This window comes from Lithobates pipiens, unplaced genomic scaffold (assembly GCF_037356315.1).
Source record: "Lithobates pipiens isolate NorthernLeopardFrog02 unplaced genomic scaffold, aLitPip1_a1.2 Scaffold_13, whole genome shotgun sequence".
NCBI lineage: Eukaryota > Metazoa > Chordata > Amphibia > Anura > Ranidae > Lithobates > Lithobates pipiens.
In genome coordinates this window covers 302661492-302684341 of record NW_027507718.1, presented here as the reverse complement: position 1 = coordinate 302684341, position 22850 = coordinate 302661492, and the positions used below count along the sequence as shown (strand labels likewise).

At 41.4% G+C, this 22850-nt stretch overlaps 1 protein-coding gene across 2 annotated transcripts in view; it reads right to left on the bottom strand.

Moving 5' to 3' along the window:
• Positions 1-22850, bottom strand: part of AFG2A (AAA ATPase AFG2A) — a 595306-nt gene that overhangs the window by 445891 nt on the left and 126565 nt on the right. For both annotated transcript variants that reach the window (XM_077476871.1, XM_077476870.1), the window contains exons 10-11: positions 20544-20698; positions 4940-5149 (exon numbers count right to left, since the gene is read on the bottom strand). In XM_077476871.1, the coding sequence (XP_077332997.1) occupies positions 4940-5149; positions 20544-20698 (365 nt within the window). The remainder of the gene's footprint in view (positions 1-4939; positions 5150-20543; positions 20699-22850) is intronic.

Here is a 22850-nt window from a genome sequence, read left to right as displayed (position 1 = left end):
GGGCGTACAACCGGCCATAATTCTAAAGAAAGCTATCACCATAACTCTTTATTTTGGTTGAAGATATGGCCTTTTTAGGTTTTTAAGCATTACTTTGTAACAGTTCAGAACAGAACATTAACAATACCATATGTATGTGCATGTCTATTTACTTCTCAAAGATTAAGAGTGCAGAGGCTGAAACATCAATGAACAATGAGAAGCAAACTTTAAAGCTGAGAGTCGATCCATGTGTGGGCAGGCTGATTGTACCCAAGTTAGAGCTGCACAATTCTGGCCAAAATGAGAATCGTGACTTTATTGTTTAGGATAAAAAGATCATGATTCTCACGATGTAAAATCTTTCACATTATACAAAAAAATGGTTTAACTTTGCTTGGTAGTTTTGTTTTTATTATTCATTAAAGTAATTTTTTTTTTTTTAAATTGCATTTGAAAGACTGCTGCGCAAATACAGTGTGAAATAAAATATTGCAACAACCACCATTTTATTCTCTAGGGCTTTTATAGGGCGTATATATATAATGTTTGGGGGTTCTAAGGAATTTTCTAGCAAAAAAAAAAAATATTTTAACTTAAAACCAACAAAAGTCTGAAAAAAGGTTTAATGTTTAAGTGGTTAAACTTTTTTCACTTACGCAAGAAGTCTATTCCATTGACAAATTGTTACAATGTTTATACTTCAACTGAGAAAGAATGTTTTGATTCTTGGCAGACTGCCCAGTTTTTCTCTTCCTTTCTTTTGACGGCTGTGGGTTCAGAAGAGTAGAGAGAATTCTTTGCATAGAAAGAATTGTGAAACACTTTAGTCAAGATTGCAGATTGCGATAACGATTCTTGACGATTTATTGTGCAGCTCTAACCCAAGTTGATCCATTAAAGAGGAAGTAAACCCTGATGGGTTTACTTCCTCTTTCATTGCCTGCAAAGGCAAAGCATAATGGACTACTATGCATCGCATAGTAGTCCATTATGTGTCACTTACCTGACACAGGAGCCAGCGAAGTCACCGCTGTCCCCTGTAGTCCGGCGCATCCATCTTCTCGGTGGGGTCTCGCAGCTCCGCCGCTGTCATTCGACGAAGCCACGATGACGCCACTCCCGCGCATGCGCACGGGAGCCAACACGCACGGCATCTTCGTCGTTGATGATGCCACGCTTAGTGCACCTATGCACCGTAGACAGTGGTGCCTGTCTTCGGGCAAATATCTCCTAAACCATATAGGTTTAGGAGATATTTCTTGGACCTACAGGTAAGCCTTAATCTAGGCTTACCTGTAGGTCAAAGTGTGTTGTAAGGGTTTACAACCACTTTAATTGATTAGTTACAATCAGCATGTTGGATTTTTCAGCTGCGATTATTGCCAGTGGCTATAGCTGCTAACAATAATCAATGTGTTCTCCCAGCAGGGACAGCTTGCTGCACCCCACCTTGCCTTGAGAACACAAAAGCTCAGCGGGAGAGAAGAGCGGCGATCTTCTTTTCTGCAACCAAAATCATATCATGGCCAGCTTTAGTAATTAATTCTGCTAGCAAAACATCCGATTCAACCTAAAATCTAGGCCAGGGTGGATTAGTTGATAGATAAGTCTTGCCAACTTGAACGAAAATAAAACTATTTGGAGGATCCGTTGTACTTGCTAGGGTGTGAAACCGAGAGGAATGAAACCTTTGTCCTCTTTTTCAAAGTACAACTAAAGATTCCTGTACAATAGTTTAAACCAGTACCAAATTCAGTTACTGCAAAAGCTTCAAGCATATCGGGAATTTTATGATACAAAGTCCAGAGGGAAGACAGTGAGCTATAAGAGAACAGGAGGAGGAAACGCTTAAAACATAATCATGTGACACTCTGGCATTCCATCTATGTAAATCTTTTTTTTTTTCCAGATCATAACTGGTCACTCATACAAGCACCAAAAAATTGGTCTTAGTGTGCATTTTTAATTAGCGGTGAATGCTCTCCAGTGTCTTCTACCCAAAAATGAGCTAGTTTGAATGAGCATACAGAAAAATGGTCACCTAATACTCTGAAATGTGTTTTCCAAATGTTCTTGTAGAATAGGGACACCAATATACAGCTCTGTGCAGCTATCATTACCAGGGGTAAATACTGTCTAACAGGTGGATACAACCAAACTTGCATGGGAAGTTCCAGGTGCAACACAATGAAAAGCTACTATAATTACTGGTCTGGTCATTGTAGGAGGATACCTGCAGAGATGTCATTGCAGGACCAGATGTGGACACTGATATCCAGAAGTACTTTGATCTAATGCCAGTACAGCTTTTAATAAATATGCAGCTAAAAATCATCACAGGAAACATACAACTAAACATCCAGATGAAAAATACACAGTTTAAAAAATAAACATATTTTTACTTTAGTTGGTAACGTGTGAAAACAGGGGCTGTGTTCTAATGTATGTATATACTGTCTGTGGACACAAATTCACAACTTAGAGAACACCTTGTCATTGGAAAAACACACTTTTTTTAACATATTTAACATATTTTGCATTAGTACTTTAAAGAGAAATACAATAGTTTCAGTCATATTTATTAATTATACATTTTTATTATTAACACAAATCTCCAAAGATGACACAAACAAAACACATTTTGCCCCGTACACACGATCAGGCTTTTCAACAACAAAACCACGGAATTTTGTTCAAATGTTGTTGGCTCCAACTTGTCTTGCATACAGACGGGCACACAAATGTTGGCCAACAATTACAAACGTGGGAATGTGGTGACCTATAAGACGTATGACGATCCGAGAAAAAGGAAGTTCAATAGCCAGTACGGCTCCTTCTGTTTGATTCCGAGCATGCGTGAACTTTTGTGCGTCGTACTTGTGTACACATGATCGGAAATTCCAACAACAACGTATTGTTGGCAGAAAATCTGAGAACCTGCTAGCCAACATCTGTTGGTGGAAAGTCCGACAACAAATGTTCGATGGAGCATACACACAGTCGGACTTTCAGCCAACATGCTCACATCCAATATTTGTTGTCGGAAAATCCGATCGCGTGTACGGGGCATTAGAACTTCTGGCTATGTTTTGGTTTCTAACAATTTCCAGTGACAACTACACCCCATATTTTTTGTATGGGCTTCAACGGAACAGGAAGTAAGGAAAGATTTCCGTAATAGTGTCACAGAGAGAATTACATATTTAATCACAGAAGATTATGGATTATTTGTAACTACTGAGCTCTGCTAACAAAGAACTTGTTAAGAATTGGCTACTAAACACACAAAAATTAAAAATAAAACAGCTTCACCCGTAGGTTGTAAATAAAAATATGAAACATTGATATTTAATATTTCAGATTTACCTGATGAAATTAACTTTGTATTGTATTTTTTAGACCTGATAATAATTTAACTATTTTCCCCATTTTATGCACTTTCACATTATAAAAAAAAAGTGGCCTCTTTCCATTGAACAGATCTCAAAAAGTTTAGCCACAGGAGAAGTTTTAGATTCAAGTAGCGAGGGATAATTATGAGAAATTGTTTTAAAACCTATGAATGTCTGCTTTTCAGTCATAGTAATTTTTAATTAACACCCCATCCATAAGAGTATATTATTTAGAATATCTAAGTCTCAAATGAGAAGTACAGCCAAAGTTTGTTTGGCCGTAATTCTCATGTGGCTCACAGGAGTGCAGTTCGTTCTGCATTCCTGTGACCCATTTTCAGCAGACAGGGGGCTGACGTCACAGAGTCAGTACAGGCTGGGGCAAGATCCCGACAATGAAGTCGAGATCTGCCCATATGCCTGGACTGGCACCTGGCTCAGCCTTTAAGCATACCACTGAGATCCTGACCTGGCCGCTCCCACCCCCTCCACCGCCCTGTGCTCCAGTGAGCGAGGAGGGGGCAGTGCAGACAGAGGTGACTGACAGTCTACAGCTCTATCCTCGGGAGCCCTGAGAACTGAGTGATTGGCAGTGTTTAATTGCTTAGTTCTCTTCAGTTCTTTTCGTGGGCTGAACAAAAAAAATGAAGAGCTGGGGTGGAGATCATGTACTAACAATCCAATGTTAGTACAGCAATCTCCCCACTGAGCTATTTTATTCTGACAGGGGGGTGGCACCTTGCCAGAACACACCAGTCAGCGCTCTCACCCACTGGCTGGAAGCGCTGATCAAATGCTAATCGGCAGTCCTGTTTCGGTCATGCCCCTTCGACAGAAGCTTGAAGTTCGGCCGGCTTCTATTGAACCGACTGCTGTACACACACTCAATATTCAGCCCGTGTTTGGGGCTTTAAATGAAGTTAATACAGTAATTTTAGAGTCCCAAAGTCCTGTTACATTTCTATAAGAAATCCATAGTAAAGCGGGTAACACCATGCTTGACCCATTGATGGAAATCATGACATAAATAAAACTTAGACAAGGATATAATAACTGGTCATACTTTCAAATTGCATAACCTGTTCTCATCTAAGTAAAACATGACAATTATTGTTTGTCCTTCTCATTAAAGATCTCCTTTTAATACACAGTCTCTAACATTAATCCTTAATTTAGGAAACAGGGAGATACAATTTATGTAAAGATTATCATACACTATACAATCAAATTGCAGAGTTTTTGCACAATTGCCTTTAGATTTATTTAAACCATGTAATATAAAGACAAACTTAAACAAGCACTCATGTCAAGATTTCTTCTATGTCTTTTTCCGGATCAACAGTGGGTATAGGATTTTGTACATGGAGGTTTTCGATTTGTTTTTGTTTCTACTGGTTAAACTAGATGGTCTATGTAACTTTCAAAGAAAATTGAGGCCATAACTAAGCTCCTGAAGACTGGCACCTGGCTTATGGACCACCACCTTTATACCCCTGATTAAGCCAGGCTACTGGCAATATGAAAAATAAACATTACTAACATGAAGAACTGTACATAGCCCTTACCTTTACTGTCAAGAAATTCAAGCCGCTTTCATTTGCTAATGCTTTTGCAATCATGGTTTTGGAGCAGCCTGGAGGACCATAGAGTAAGATGCCTTTTGGTGGCTGTATCCCCATACGAATAAAAGATTCAGGATGCTTAAGAGGCCACTCTACTGCTTGCTTTAACTTAAGCTTAACATTTTCTAGCCCTCCAATGTCAGACCATGATACCTAGAAGTGAAGATAAAAGGTAACAAAAATTAACATCACAAAAATGAATTAGCTGAAATAATGTATCATTCCTCTTTCGTGGTAGATGTACTAAAAGATTTACGAAACCTGAATATATTACCGCTCCCCCAACCTGGTTTTGGTGGAGCAATTCTGATACTTGAACTTAAAGTGCATCTGTGCTCAAATCATGGACACTTGATTATTTACATATTTTTAACAAGCAGTAAAAAGGCTTTAAAACAAGCCATTTCTCACCTCTTTGGCAGTTTGTAATGTACAATAATTCATTCATTTTACAGTTACAAAAATCATAACAAGGACTCTAAAATCATGTTTAGAAATACCTGCTGTGTATTTAGATTAGATGGCTGTGAGGCTGTCAAGGTTCTGGTGCAAAAAAAGTAATAGGAAACAAAGATTTCAGTGTTTCTGTTTTGAAATTTGAAGACTAATTCCTCCACAATGCTTTTATCTAGAGAAGTCTATAAGGGCTTTTTCAAAGTGCTTTTACTGTGTGTTCAGATTAAATGTAAATACTTTAGTGTGCTTATTCTGGACATACTAAAACAAAAGGCTCACTTAAACATAACGGCCACAGTTTTACACAAATGTCATCAAATGGGAGATTTTGAGCAGAAAAGGACTGGGATTAGGGGAAAGGGCAGTAATAACTTTTTATGTATTCATACACTCACTCAGTGCTCAAACCCTTACTGCTATGAGTGGTTTTCATTTTCATCTACGAATGCATCAAGTGCAGTAAATGATACCATAGATGCTGACATTTCATGAAGATCTACAGAAGTGCAGAGTAATTTTACTGCTAAACTGAGTATTTTTTTTTAGTTTTTTTAAGAGGTGGCACAGTGGTGTAGTGGTTAGCACTCTCACCTAGCAGTAAGAAGGGTCGCTGATTCGAATCCTAACCACGACACTACCTGCCTGGAGTTTGCATGTTCTCCCTGTGCCTGTGTGGGTTTCTCCCGGGTACTCCTGTTTCCTCCCACAATCCAAAGACATGCAGGTAGGGTAATTGGCTTCTGTCCAAAATTGGCCCTAGTATATGAATGGGGACCTTGGATTGTGGGCTGTGAGGGTAGGGACCGATGTGAGTGTGCAATGTACAGGGATACGGACAATTGTAGACACTCACTCAGGTTGAACTGGATGGACTGGTGTCTTTATTCAACCTTACTATGGAACTATGAAACTATTTTAGTTCCTTTAAACCAGGGGTAGGCAACTTGGGGTCCTCCAGTTGTTGCAGAACTACAATCCCCATCATGCCTCTGGGAGTAATTATAACTGCCTGTCTTGCAATGCATCATGGGAAATGTAGTTTCACAACAGTTGGAGGGCCCCAGGTTGCCTACCCCTGCTGTAAACTAAGCTAACATCTCCTCTGGTCCTTCCTAAACTAAGTATATTCCCTTCTACATGCAGAAGAATAGGCAAACACATACAGGAACCGCAGCTTATGCTGTCCAACCAAAGGGACCACAGAGTGTACCATGATCAGTGTCAGGCTGTAAAGCTACCTGGGCAATTAACCCATCTGCTACTTAAACTCGAAGCTGAGAGTCAATAATCTGTCCAGTAGGGTTGCACCGATACAGATGCTAGTATCGGTACTGTTAACGAGCATTTGCATGAGTACTTGTACTTGTGAAAATGTGCCTAATTCGATACCTGGGCAGCCTCAGAGATGATTGGTTGTAGTGGGGCAGTTACAAACACTGATCTCCCTGTGTTGCTTTCAGTAAAGCAGCTGACAGCTGCTTCTCCTCCTCTCCCTCCTGCAGCGTTCAGCTGCTTTATTGAAAGCCACACAGGGAGTTTGTGATTGTAGCTCCCCCCACCGCCACACCCCGGACTGTCCCCTGTATCCTCCTCCGACACCCTGGGTCCTCTGTGTCCTCCTCCGGTCTCCCTCTGTGTCCTCCTCCAGTCCCTGTCCGTATCTTCCTTCGGGTCCTCCTCCATATCTTCCTATGGGTCCCCCTCTATATCATACTCTGGGTCCACCTCTGTGCTCCCCGGATCCTCCCTGTCCTCCTCTGTTGCCCCCCGTCGAAGATCTGTCAGGATGGAGAGCAGAGGAAGAAGCCGGTAAATATGAAATTTACCGGCTCCTTCCTTTTATGAATGAGCAGAGTTAGTGATCACTGACTGTCCATTCATAACTGAGCATTGTAAACAGTGTTTACGATGCTTCAGTTTATGAATAAACAGGAGCCTCTGTTTCCTGTCCATTTATCTTCAGGGAAAGGGACTGAGTATCTGTGTCATCAGTCCCTTTCCCTGTCTCAAAGGGAAGATGTCAATTTAAAAACATGAATTGTAAAAAATAAAATACCGTATATACTCGAGTATAGGCCGACCCGAATATAAGCCGAGGCCCCCAATTTACCCCAAAAAAACTGGGAAACTTATTGACTCGTGTATAAGCCGAGGGTGAGACATGCCTGTCCATCCCTGTGTGTCCGTCCATCCCTGTGTGTCCGTCCATCCCTGTGTGTGTGTCCGTCCATCCCTGTGTGTGTGTCCATCCATCCCTGTGTGTGTGTCCATCCATCCCTGTGTGTGTGTCCATCCATCCCTGTGTGTGTGTCCATCCATCCATGCCTGTGTGTGTGTCCATCCATGCCTGTGTGTGTGTCCATCCATGCCTGTGTGTGTGTCCATACATGCCTGTGTGTGTGTCCATCCATCCCTGTGTGTGTGTCCGTGCAGCCTTGTGTGTCCAGCCTACCTGTGTCCCGAGCCTCCGTCCCGTCCCGAGCCTCCGTCCCGTCCCGAGCCTCCGTCCTTCTGCCATGCCAGGATCGCCGCTCGTCGGCGCCTCGGCGGCCATTCCACTGTTCAAAAGCCGCGCCTCCGTCTGTGATAGGCGGAACACTCAATTTCCCAGCAGTCTGTGTTCCGCCTATCACGGACATCCTCTCATCCTCGTCCGTAGTATGAGGATGAGCGGATGTCCGTGATAGGCGGACCACTGACTGCTGGGAAATTGAGTGTTCCGCCTATCACAGACGGAGGCGCGGCTTTTGAATAGTAGAATGGCCGCCGTCTGTCTGCTCAACGCGCTGATCGGGCAGGCAGACGGCGATGACTCGAGTATAAGCCGAGGGGGGCACTTTCAGCCTCAAAAAAGAGGCTGAAAATCTCGGCTTATACTCGAGTATATACGGTAACAATAAAAATAAAAAATCTACTGACATCAGTGCCACCAATCAGTGCCTATCAGTGTTGCATATTAGTGCCACTGTCACATGACATTAAAAAAGGTATCGGTATCGGCGAGTACTTGAAAAAAAGTATTGTTACTGTACTGAGTCTTAAAAAAGTGGTATTGGTGCAATCCTACTGTCCATGCTTGCTGGAAGGGATGAACATGTCACTTACCGCAGAGCAGTTTCTGACAGTGACAAAGGAAGATCTTGCCAGACTGTAAATTCTTGGATATGTACTTCAATAGAGAACTCATTCAAAGGAAACTACGTATGATGCTGTGAGTAAAGTTCAATTACTATAGGAGACTATTCTACAAAGTGCTGGTTCAGCTTAACAGCTCTTTTCCTGTACCGCTGTCTGCCTTATCTTTTTGTCTAAGGCGTCTGCCTGTCTGCTGATCATTACTAATGTTGACTAAGGGGGTCCTGTGCCTTACTCCTCTCTCCCACATTTTGCTTGTTGTGAGAAATAAACTTCTCTTTGTTATAAGTGACAGGCGCCCATCTTTCTACCTTTGTACATCACCCACAATGCCTAGAAACCTGCACCCTGAGGAGGAATGTCGGCCCTCCCTGTGTCTGGGGGGGTCACCACCAGGCCCCTGGAAATGTGGGGTCAGCGCTACATTTGTAATGAAAAGCCTTCTTGCTTGCATTTTTTTTTTTTTAACGTAAGCTCAACATTAACAAATGTTGTTTCACATAATCTTTTATGGCACATGTGTTATGACATTTTGCCACCCTGCTCTGCCACTCCTACTCTGAGAAGGAAACATGAACACTTTACAAAAAATCAAGTAATCCTTGATAGCTAAGGCTGCACTGTTAAAATAATTTAAGTAGAATAGAGATTATGATTATCACAGATGCACACTATTGACTAGTTCTCTACGTTTATACTGATTAAAGTGCAAGAGAACAGCTGAAACATAGGTGTTAATTAACAGTTCGCAAATGAGAAAAAATCGGACTGACTGGCAGCATACTAAGATCAGTCAAAATAGTTAAGCAATTAATCAGAATCACATGCCTACACAGGACCCCCCCCCACCACCATCATGTATGCGCAGCAAGTGAAGCATTAATGTCGAAGGCTGCTGGGTAGCTAATTTGCTATAGACCAGGATTCAAATGCATTAGATGATTATGTTATATGTGGTTGACCCTTTTTAACTAATCTCTACTTTGTTTTGTCTTTTTATACATAGAGCTCCAACATATTAAGTAATATCCTTTAAAAAATCTATGGAGCAGAGCAATGAAAACAGATGATCAACAAAGGCAAAATAATCATAGAGTTCTTTTAAAAGCTTGTGCAGATGTGCAATAATTGTCCACATGCTCCTTCTTCTAATCTTACAACTCTTAACCATGAAGACTTTACACTGAGATTGATTTCCCCTGATGCTATGTATCTGGTATATAACCAATACAAGACCAACTGTGGACCTGTAACGAGCACACAGCTCCGGTAATGTCAAACTTTGAGACCATATGTGATCTCGTGTGGTATTTTTAGACTGGGTGTTTCATGTGTCAAACAGAATAGCACACACACTTCCACAAAGGAAACCTAATCCTACTTTTACCAAACGGCAACACATAGGGATCACCTGCTTATTTAACTAGCTTTAAAAGTCTTTCCTGAACAGGAGTTTACGGGAGAAAAGTCTACATGGATTAATTGCTCAGAAATGACTAGACATGCAACAGCATCTCCAGATGTGTAGGTTGGAAAGCCAAGTGGTTTAAGTTTGCGGCGTCCAATTACTGGAATCTGAAACTATACAGGAAAGGAGAATTTATTCCAGAGGAGGAAATTATTTTTCCCTTTTGTAAAAACTACAGACTGATAGCAGTGGTCTACATATGGTGGTTATATCACTGTCTTTCCAGATTGCAACACACAACTCAGCAAAGAGCCAAGTGATTTTTAAATATGTGTACCCATGGACAGCAATCATCACACTATATACAATGTTTTAAAGAAACACTCCAATCAAACATGAATTTGCTGACAAAAGGCATATTCTGCTTGCTAAGTTGCTCTAATTTTCATCCAGGCATTCGGTTATCTCACCTTTTAAATAGCCCCGAGAGTTAGTGAGCGCAAATAAAAAACACAATGAGAAAAGCGTACAAAAAAATTCAACATTCTAAGCGATCATACGATAATCTGATCATTACTACACAGCTGTCATCTGAAATTTTACAAAGGGACAAACACAAAAAAATTTCTTGTATGATACCAGATAGTGCAATTTTCGTTTAATCAGTACAGCTTTCGTCCAAAAATACAATACAATTACATTACAACACTTCTGAATTTTTTTTAGGTCATACTTTAGTAACCTATTCGCATTCGAAATGGAGACCAGCATGCAAAAATAAATGGACGATCATTCATCCGATAATTTTATTGTGTGTACTAGGCTTTACTAATATAGAATTACCTATTTATAACTGTTGACCAAACTGTAGCCGCGTGGTCACGCCCTAACGTGTATCGTCACAGACTTCATCAGAGGGCCAATCTGATGAAGTCTATGATGATAAGCTTTAGGGTCTACAGTGTCAGTCAATGAGAGTGTCATTCAACCCTGGATTACCACGAGAAGTCACCCTACGAGTGTTGAGAGCCACACACTCAGACTGAGCAATGATCCAAAGTGTTACATGCTTTTTTATATGCTTTTAAAGAATATTAACATTGTAAGTTCATTACTTGAGGGGGAATCGTTGGATCAATAAACTTACAGAATTGCGCAATGAGACAGATTGTTGCTGTGTACTCTACGAACTCTTGTGGGAGAGGTTCCCTATGCTTAAAGTGTAGTGGATACCAGTTGCAGCTGAGGATTTCAGCTGGACAAAGTGGTTGATTCTAATGCGTGATTTATACTTAGATCTAGTGAGTGTAGTATCTATAGGTAGTGGAACCCCCTCGAGGTGTGGTGATGGTATCTTTGAAGCAACTATGATCGTTTCCTGCCATATATGAGAGTTGAAATTAACTTTTTGGCCTCACTCGGATGAAAGAAATCATACAACTTTGTGTTTGAGATTTATTATTGCAGCACTGCTAAAGCTTTTTCTATTTTGGTAGACAAAGCACATTGTATGGTTTTATGTGAAATACATTAGTAGCCACTACTCGTATTACAATTTTTATTTATACATGTGCGCTAAGGCAAGTGATAGTGTAAACATATTTATATGACATAATTGCTTTTGTTTTATTATTTATTTAATGGGTGGAGGTTATTTGTCATTCCCATGACCACCAGTGCAGGGCAGGGTAACTTACACTGCCTTGACCACTGTAGCAGGGCGGTACCCTGCCAGGTTCCAGGTCTAGTGAACAGCCAGTACACTAATTGGTCAGCTGTGTTCTGGGCTTTAAGTAATAACCAGACCAAGGCTCTAGGCTCCCAGTTGGAGACGGCTCCACCCCCGGCAGATAGGAAGTCTGGCCCAGGAGTCAGGAGGGCTTCACCTAGATGAGAGGTGGAAGCCATTGCAGCATGAGGCTGCTAGCGATAAGCACAGAGTTGCTGAGAGTCCGATCTGTGGAAGACAGACCAAGGCATAAAGCACAAGGCCTGAGCAGGAGAGCTGCGGTTATTAGCCAAGTGGGCTGAATGTTGTTTATTTCTGTAGCAGAATTGGAATGCTGAATACCCCTGCAAGGGAATCTACTATATTTAACTTTATTTTTAAAAATGGGCAAAACCAGCCCTTAACCTCCCTGGCGGTATGATTATTTCAGATTTTAGGTGCTGAAAGCGGTTCCATTATTTTGCATGGAAATTTAGTGTTTTATATTGTAGGTCTGTAATTCTTAGAAATAATTCACTTAAATCCAGACAAACAAGAGTCTAATAGATATCCCAGGTATGATAAAATTAGAAATATGAAATCATAAATTATAATATAATATAATATAATATATATATATAACTATAAATAATTATAACAAATAATAATATAATAATAATAACAATTATTCAATAATGTAATCAAATCAAAAACACTAAAATATGTTGAGTTGCAGAATTGTCGCTGTCATTACTTTTAGTGTTTGATGACGAATTTCCCCACAAATCACTATCGCTCAATTCTGCAAGTGATTCTAATTTATTATCGCTGTTTTCTAGCTGGTCTATAACCACTATTGATGTAAACTGACATGTTTTGGTTGCTATGGACAGTATTTATAATATAAAACTTCATGCAGGACACTGGACAAACCACTAGGGACAAAGGGGATGTGTAATTATTTGATACAGTACTGTAATCTGTAAGATTACAGTATACTGTATCTATACTGTCTTTTTTACTTTTTGAATTTGGCGCCGAACTACATCCCAGTGCGTCGCAACGCTCGCAGGGAATGGAGCCCGGTGCTGTCACAGATCGAGCGAGACGTGGCGGCTTACTGATCACAGCGGCTCGGGCATACCGCTTATGGTACTGAAATCTCACCCCAAGCCAGACTCGGGAATACTGCCAGGGAGGTTAAACAAAGGAAAAGCGAGTGGCGATGTCTTTAAAGCCCTTACACCACCAATGCAGGTAAGGGGGATAGGGGGTTAACATTTACTGTCATGACCATCAAAGCGGGGGGGGGGGGGGGGGTTTGGTTTGTATTTTCACTGCCAATCATTGAGCACCAATGCAGGGTGGGGGGGTTTAAAGTATATGTGAACCTTTACCCCTTGAGTAACTTACCTTGGATGGGCTTTCTTGTGGAAGTAATCTGAGCAGCTCTACAGTCGCCTGATCCCTTCTATAGGCCACGGAAGGAACCAAACCAATTAAGAAACTGGCTTGTAAAACATCTGATCAAACTGATCTTGGTTTTTGGGGACAAAGGAGAAATCCGGGGTCCAATAGATCCCAGACCTCTCAGTAAAGTGTATCTGTCACTGCCCATGCTATCACAAGGGATTTTGTTCATCCCCTGTGATAGCAATACAGTTGATTAAAAAAATAAAAAAATAAAGAGACAGTGTAAAAAAAAAAAAAAAAGTTTTAAATAAAATAATTAATAAAAATTTAAAAAAAATTTAAAGTTTCAAGCCAGCCAATCCCCACATCCGGGTCTGGGGAGTACATGCACGCCACTGGTGACCCTCTTCCAATGTGATTGGCCACAGCGGGAGCCAATCAGCTTGTCCGCTGGATGTGATCTCCACCGGGATCCGCCGATCATTCAGGACACAGGCAGAATGGCGGTGTGCCTATGTAAACAAGGCAGAACACCTTTCTGTGAGAAGGGAAGGTTGTGATCCTGTGTTCCTGCAGGAACACGGATCTCTGCCTTCCCATAGTACAAGCACCTCACAAAGTGCACACAAGCACAGGTTAGGCACACAGTTAAAACCCTTGATCACCCCTGATGTTAACCCCTTCCCAGCTATTGTCATTAGTACAGTGACAGTGCATATTTTTAGCACTGATCACTGTATTAAGGTCACTGGTCACCAAAAAGTGTCACTTAGGCCGCGTACACACGGGCGGACTGTTCGCCCAACTTTGTCCGCTGAACAGTGTTTCAGCGGACAGTCCGCTCGTGTGTGGGCTTCAGCGGACAGTTTCAGCGGACAGTCTGACGAACAAAGTTTTTCGGAATTTCCGTAAAACTGTCCGCTGAAACTTGGTTTGAGCGGACAGTCCGCTCGTGTGTAGGCTTGTTCGTCAAACTAAGTTCCGCGCATACTCAGAAAGGATTTACACGCCGAAGGTTGCATTGCAGTGTATAGGACGTCGTTTTCTAGTCCCGTCGTACGTGCCGTTCACGTCATCGCGCGTCAAACGTAGCAGAATAAATATTTTTCAATTTTTTTTCCATAAGTTACGCTTTAAACAGTTGGGTTATGGCCTTCAGGAAGTTGGGGTAATGGCAAACAAAAAAGTTAAGACAGCACTGTACAACTCCGCCTCCAAATGTCATGCCTGTTTTGTGAGCAAGCAGTACATAAAGCCCATGACAAAGAGGACAGGACATTGGTCCCTTAATCAACTTGAAGAAAAAAATAATATAGTAAGTATAAATATTTTACTTTTTTATCATGTACTGAAAGACACTGAAAATGAAGACCTCCAAATATAGTCCAACTGAGGAGTGGACAAAAGCTTCTAATGCCGCGTACACATGATCGGAATTCTTGTCGGAAAAAGCTCTGATTTCGCTCAAGCTGTCTTGCATACACACGGTCACACCAAATTCCGACCGTCAAGAATGCGGTGACATACAACGCATACGAGGGGACTAGAAAAAGGAAGTTCAATAGCCAATAGCTTCCATCTTGTAGATGAATCTGAGCATGCGTGAGTTTTTGCGTGTCAGAATTGCATACACACGATCGGAATTTCCGACAGAAAGTTTTTCCGTCGGGAAAACTGAGAACATGCTATCAATTTTTTGCTGGCGGAAATTTGGACAGCTAAATTCTGATGGAGCCTACACACGGTCACATTTTCCGATAAAAAGCTCTCATCGGTCTTTTGCTGGCCGAAATTCCGATCGTGTGTATGCGGCATAAGAGATCCAAAACAAAGAAAATCATACTACAAGAGTATCTAAAGCAATCAATGCCTGAATGGAGGCTGGGTTCAAAGGGCCAATCAATTTAGAAAATGCCATAATCAAGGAGAGGGCAAAAGGGATCAACCTGGTGCTCCAAATCAGGGCAGATAAACTTCACTAAGGAAAAGTAAGTGCTACAAGGAGTAGCCAAGGGTCTCAATCAGCAAATAGAGGAACAACCAACCCAAAACATGTGAAACAGCAACAGGAGAAAAAAAACTAGACCAACAACGAAGGTGCTCAACAAAACATAATGTTTACAGGGCCAAGCACAAGTAAAAAAAAGACATACTATGTCCGATATCAAAAATGTATTTTAGAAAACTGTAGGAAGTGCTAAAACCTTGCCTACCCTAATTCTTGACTCTTGAAGAAAAGGAAGCTTAGACAGATAGAACATTCCCATGGAAAAAAACAACTGGTCAACAGCCGAGCCGTAGGATAATTCCTAACCCTTGATTCAGGAAAAGTGAGGTCCAAAAATTACCTGAAAAACTACAAATACCCTGTGCTTGTGTAACTACTGTAGTGTAAAAACAAAAGCATGACGGATCCATGAATGGCACCTCTCCCATATAATTAAATCCGTACAGATTAGGTGCCGTTCACCCATGGAGGGTGTTGCTGCCCTAGCCCAACATACAGATGTGGACATCCCGAACAAGAAAGCTGTAACTAAGGCAGAAAAAAGGCAATACTATAGTCTGAGATAAGCATACAAAAATATGTGTTTATTAATATTAAATATGCAAATGGTAATAAAGTTAACTGTAGATAATTAATATGCACACTGGTTTATGATTTGTTGAGTTCCACACTGAAAATAGAGGTGTGGAACTAACACAATGGACAAACAAACAAAATGGGAAAAACAAACAAAACCATAACAAGGTCCGAACGCCGATTAATCATAAATTCAGAGACCGCCAGTGGAAATAACCACATGAGTGATGGAGCAAAAATTGCAACCATCAAAAATCCTATTAAGACAGACTGTGAGGCTAAGGGAGAGCAAAATACTCTATGTATTGTAGGCCTGCTAACTGCTAGATGAAAAACTGGCAATGACTGTGGTTGGCAGTGGAGGATCTCAAGCAGCAGTCTAATACATAGTGCTGCTAAAATAGTGGCACTTCTGGGTAATGCAACTGGAAAGCAATGAAAATAATGTGAAAAAAATGGCAACTATCACACCAGAGGCTTCCGTGAGGTAAACTGCTGTTAATATGATTGTTAATGTCCAAACACATTAAGCCCGAAGAGCTTTTAATGTGATCCATAGTCATGTAAGGGTATGGTGCATAATAGACATCCCTTCATATGCCTTAAACAGGCTGTTAGTTCATAGAAAGCATGCTGTAATCAATTTCAAGTGGGTGCCTACAAATGCACAGTTCATCCAGGGAAAGTTTTTCATGTAATTACTGCAATAATAAAGAGTGCCATACACATGTTCTGTGACATGTATTCCCTGAGTCCAGTCACAGTGACATAGGATCACAATAAAGCAATAAGTGGCATGTCAGTTAATCGTAATGAGCAGTTCAATTGTTGCAGGGAATTAATTCCGCAGATGTATTGAAAAGCATGGACAAAGTCCTACATTACCACATCCACAATGCCGGTTAGGATAAGAAAGTTCAGTTTTCCAGCGCCACCATACGCGAGTACCTCGCTGTTTGTCTCAGGCCATTCCTGGCCCCTTGAGGAGACAGTGCTGCTTCATGCTCAACGCAGGTATGCTGGTAATGCAGAAGGTGTGGAGTATGCCGCGATGATTCCAAGGAGATTACCGGTGGATCCGTGGATATTTCCGGCTGGAGAGCAGGCTTACGCTCCTCATATGCCTGGTGAGAGGGGGATCATGTGATCAGCGTCACATGACCGTAATGATGTCAACGCATTTCGCACAGGCAGGTGGCATAGCTTCGTCTTGGACGGGGGTCTCTGAGTGTATGCATAATTGAATGAATGAATGAATGAAATACTTGTATAGCGCACAATGCAAACTGAATCGCCTCTAGGTAATTGGCGTCCAGACCTTGTTATGGTGTTGTTTGTTTTCCCCATTTTGTTTGTTTGTCCATTGTGTTAGTTCCACACCTCTATTTTCAGTGTGGAACTCAACAAATCGTAAACCAGTGTGCATATTAATTATCTACAGTTGATTTTATTTATTCCCATTTGGATATTTAATATCAATAAACATATTTTTGTATGCTTATCTCAGACTATAGTATTGCCTTTTTTCTGCCTTAGTAGCCACTTTCTTTTTTGGGATGTCCACATCTGTAGGTTCGTCCAATCCCTCTTACTACTGTAGTGTCCCTATCCCTTGAAGGCTGCTAGCACTGTGAACCATATAACCCCCTAAGTGGATAATAGTTATTTTGTGATGAATACAATAAAGTGCTGCTCTCCCCTTATATACAGTATCTCACAAAAGTGAGTACACCCCTCACATTTTTGTAATTGTTTTATTATATCTTTTCATGTAACAACACTGAAGAAATTACACTTTGCTGCAATGTAATGTATTGAGTGTACAGCTTGTATAACAGTGTCAATTTGCAGTCCCCTCAAAATAATTCAACACACAGCCATTAATGTCTAAACCGCTGGCAACAAAAGTGAGTACACACCTAAGTGAAAATTTCCAAATTGGGCCCAAAGTGTCAATATTTTGTGTGGTCACCATTATTTTCCAGCACTGCCTTAACCCTTTTGCGCATGGAGTTCACCAGAGCTTTAGAGGTTGCCACTGGAGTCCTCTTCCACTCCTCCATGACACATCAAGGAGCTGGTGGATGTTAGAGACCTTGCACTCCTCCACCTTCCATTTGAGGATGCCCCACAGATGCTCAATGGGGTTTAGGTCTGGAGACATGCTTGAGCAGTCACTCACCTTTACCCTCAGCCTCTTTAGCAAGGCAGTGGTCGTCTTGGAGGTCTGTTTGGGGTCGTTATGTTGGAATACTGCCCTGTGCCCGGTCTCCGAATGGAGGGGTTAATGCTCTGCTTCGGTATGTCACAGTATATATTGGCATTCATGGTTCTCTCAATGAACTGTAGCTCCTCAGTGCCGGCAGCACTCATGAAGCCCCAGACCATGACACTTCCACCACCATGCTTGACTGTAGGCAAGACACACTTGTCTTTGTGCTGGCAACCAGTTGAGGAGTACACACACTTGACACCATCTGAACCAAATAAGTTTATCTTGGTTTCATCAGACCACAGGGCATGGTTCCAGTAATCCATGTCTTTAGTCTGCTTGTCTTCAGCAAACTGTTTGCGGGCTTTCTTTTGCATCATCTTTAGAAGAGGCTTCCTTCTGGGATGACAGCCATGTAGACCAATTTGATGCAGTTTGTGGGGTATGGTCTGAGCACTGACAGGCTGACCCCTCACTTCAACCTCTGCAGCAATGCTGGCAGCACTCATATGTCTATTTCCCAAAGACAACCTCTGGATATGATGCTGAGCATGTGCACTCAACTTTTTTGGTTCACGATGGCGAAGCCTGTTCTGAGTGCAACCTGTCCTGTTAAACCGCTGTATGGTCTTGACCACCGTGCTGCAGTTCAGTTTCAGGGTCTTGGAAATCTTCTTATAGCCTAGGCCATCTTTATGCAGAGCAACAATTCTTTTATTTTCAGATTCTCATAGTTCTTTGCCATGAGGTGCCATGTTGAACTTCCAGTGACCAGAATGAGAGAGTGAGAGCGATAACACCAAATTTAACACACCTGCCCCCCATTCACACCTGAGACCTTGTAACACTAACAAGTCGCATGACACCGGGGAGAGAAAATGGCTAATTGGCCCAATTTGGACATTTTCACTTAGGGGTGTACTCAATTTTGTTGCCAGTTGTTTAGACATTTATGTGTTTTGAGTTATTTTGAGAGGACAGCAAATTTAGACTGTTATACAAGCTGTACACTCACTAATTTACATTGTAGCAGTGTCGTCACATTAAAAGATATAATAAAACTATTACATAAATGTGAGGGGTGTACATAAATATTGTAATTTTGTAAAACATGTCAAAATAACTCTTTTAACATGGTAAGTATCCAGCGAAAAACCATAAAGTAAATTCAAAGTCTATACAGTGTGTCCCTTATACTTTCATAATGTATATACCACAAATGAATGTTTCTATAAAGTCCAGTGCTTCTTCATCCACGTCTCAATATATGCTCCAGCAAACCGCGTGTGGTGGACTACAAAACACCTCCTTACCAAAACAAAAAATGCATGTTCTCTTGGTGCTCACAATCAAATTGTGCACTCACCAGACCTCCATGACCCTCTTAACTTAATAAGTGGGTCCACAGTAACTTAGATTTACAAGGGTAGCAATGTAGCACTGAGAGGGTGAATATATTAAAAATACAAATAAAGCCTTGCACATGGGCTCAAACTTCAGGTGACTTTTGATAACCAGCATACACACCACACACACCAGCTAAAGAATGAAGCTCAGAAAATGAAAGCAATTTTAAAAGCTTAAAGCAGAGTTCCACCCAGAAATTGAAGTTCCGCTGATTTCGTTTTTCCCCCCTCCGGTGTCCCATTTAACACCTTTCAAGGGGGAGCAGATACCTGTCAAATACAGGTATTTACTTCCGCTTCCGGCGAAAGAGCGTGGCAGATTTTGCGCCGAACTACGTCATGTTGGGCCCCTCCCCCCTGCACTGTCTTCTGGGAGACACAAAGGTCCCAGAAGACAGCAGGGACCATTCACAATGTGCAGCCCGCTTCACAAAAGCCTAGTAGGAAGCAGGCTGTTTCCCTTACTGAAGATGCCGGCACCTGCACCTGAAGCCAAGGGACAGGTCAGCTTCGGGTGAGGACACCACGGGCGCCATGGACAGGTAAGTGTCCTTATATTAAAAGTCAGCAGCTGCAGTCTTTTTAGCTGCTGACCTTTCCCTTTTTTTTTTTACAGGCGGAACTCCGCTTTAATGTAAAAAAAATGAAACATTAAACATGTTCTACGTCCCTGCTCTGTGCAATGGTTTTGCACAGAGCAGCCTGATCCTCTTCTTCTCTGGTACGCTATCGGCGCTCCAGGCTCATCGTCTTCGGCAAGTGCCCCCATGGGGGCGTCCGTGTGTGCTGGCTCCAGAGCTGTCTGAGCCACACAGAATGGGTGGCTCAGCCCTGTCCCCCACTCGTTCGTCAAAGCATTTGATTGACAGCAGTGGAAGTCAATGGCTCCCGCTGCTATCCATTTGCCTAGGGAGGAGGGGACAGAGGCGAGAGCCGATGTTCTCACGCACATTGCTAAAATGGATCGGGCTCAGGTAAGAATAAGGGGGGTTGGGGTGATTCTGCACCACAGAAGGTTTTTTACCTTAATGGATAGGTGAAAAATGCATTATGGTAAAAAAAACTTTAGGTTTCAGAACCACTATAAGTTAAATTAAAAGGGGTGGCATTTGTTACCTAAAAGTTGGTACATTTTTATTTCATGTATGCCTACAAAATTGCAATTAAAAGTGGCTATTCAGATTACAGTCTAGTTCTCTTTAAGAAAGTACTAAATATGACTTACCTTTGGCACATCCACTGCAACCTCTCTCATTGCACTTGGCCTGACATCACTCATCGCCTGCAGGAAATCATTCAGAGTGATTACCACCAAGCCAGCCACTTGATCGTCTGATGGGTTATTTAGTTCTCCCAATTTTCTCCGCAGAGCATTCAAGCCTGTAAACAAAGCCAAAAGGCTTACTAAAACTGCTATCGGAATCAATATTAAGAAGAAAAAAAAGAAAACAACATAATAATCGAATGTTATAATAAGCAGAAAATGCTGACTTTGGCTAAAAGAAACCAAAAAGAAATGATCTACATACTAAACTCGCTATCCTAAAATGAGGAATAAAAACCTTTTTTATTTGTGGTATAAATTAGGAATGCGGATACCTTTTATTTTAAATAAAGCTTTACTATGCTATTACAAAATGTACCTACACTAAAAGGCCTATATAAGAACACCAGTGTTCCAGGTATCATTATAATTGAGATATAACTGCGGAACCTGTTGTCCAAAAATTAAAGACTAAGTTCACCTTTAAAAAAAAATAATAAATGCAAATATTTTGCAGAAAAAATGATTTATGCAATTATTATTTTTACAGGAGCTATGAAAAGTATAGATTGTGGGTGCAGTGTCAGGCCTATATACCCTTTCTCGAACTCTCTGCCTGTACCTCTATAGGACTTTCAGTGACAGAACTGAAGGAAGAGACAATGTGCACTGGTTAGCACGTACCATGGGACTTGAGGTTTAGTCACTCAAAATGTATAACTGACATTGCTGTCACGGGGTAGGCGGGGACTGGCATTTGCACCATGTTACATGTTACACCCACAAGTGCTGGCGTAACATGTAACATGGTGCAAAAGGTAAACTTAGCCTTTGTGGTGGCGAACCTCGGGCCCTTTGTTACTTCCTGTGCAGCCATTGGACCCCAGCAGTCTGTAGTGGGAGTACGTAAAGAAGTAATAGCAGTAATCTCTACTAGTCCCATGTAACATATCCCCAAACTCTCACTTCTGCAGCATCTTTTCCATCTCCAACCAAAACCTGTAGCATGTGTATGACCAACATTTTATCTAGTATATCTGTAGTCTCTGACAGTCCTGTCTAGCATTATATATACTGAAAAATATATTCGCCCTTTGGTGATGACAGTTGATAACCACTGCTCTAACAGATCAGGGTACAAGGATGAGGGTAGGGGAACTACCTTTTCCACTCACCACTGTTTTCTCTGGTGCCAGAACTGTTTGCAAGTGATCCTCTCTCTCCCTTTTACCCTAAGCAGGTGTATTTGTGTCACTAAAGCACTCATGTTTAGGAGAAAAACTGCCTCAGAAAACAGGGTGAGACTGTCGGATCATGCAAGGCACATCTGACCGTTCTTTGTCTATGGGCAGTTAAAAGATCAGTGCACTTTGTAGCATCTGGTGCCTACAGAGAAAGACATGAGAGCTATAAAAGGGCATGAACACCTGCCTTCACTCCCCAGGCTCTGTAACAGAATCACAAATATTTGCAATACAGACTTCCTGTAATGTGGCACATTCATAATGAACAGGATACGGTACAATATCAATAAAAACATTCCAGGAGGCCAGCTGGAGAAGGAGAGTGCTACAGGCCGCAGGCAAAGGAAATGCTACAAATATCTTCCCTATTGTGACCGCAGATCATATTTTTAAGCTAATTATCGAGAGAAGCCCAATGGCAACGACAGGCGAGTTGTAACAGTACACACACCATCAAAACTCGCTAGATGAACCCAGAGCAACAAGTGCGCAACATGAAAATGTATCCTAACTGCTTAAACTATACACTGAAACCTTATTTGAACTTCTATGTGACAAATGATTCAGCTATGAAAGGATGGCATGCTGTCTTTCAAAAAGTTTTAATTTTAGCCAGTTAATAAGTAGTAGAAAGATGTTAAAAATAAGCATTCAAGTCAGGTGAGTCTTGTGAAATGTGTGTTATCCTTTAACCACTTTTTCACTGCAGCGTTTTTCATCCTTGACCAAAGCATTCTATGTTTTAGAGATGCAAAGGGTGCACAAGGTGCAAACTGCTGCTATTTTTTAAGAGATCATTTTACAACTGAGCTTATATAGGAAATAAATATTTACCCGTTTAATTAGTATAACTGTACAGGCTTAACACAAAAAATTGTATAATTCCCCCTTTAAAAACTTGGTCTCTTTAGTTTAGGTCTGGTGGGCAAAGGTCACCTGAAATCTGACAGCCTATCTGTCAACTACCTGACTTTACACAAAGCTTCCTACCTTGCACACAGCATGAGAGGTACGGAAGTTGACA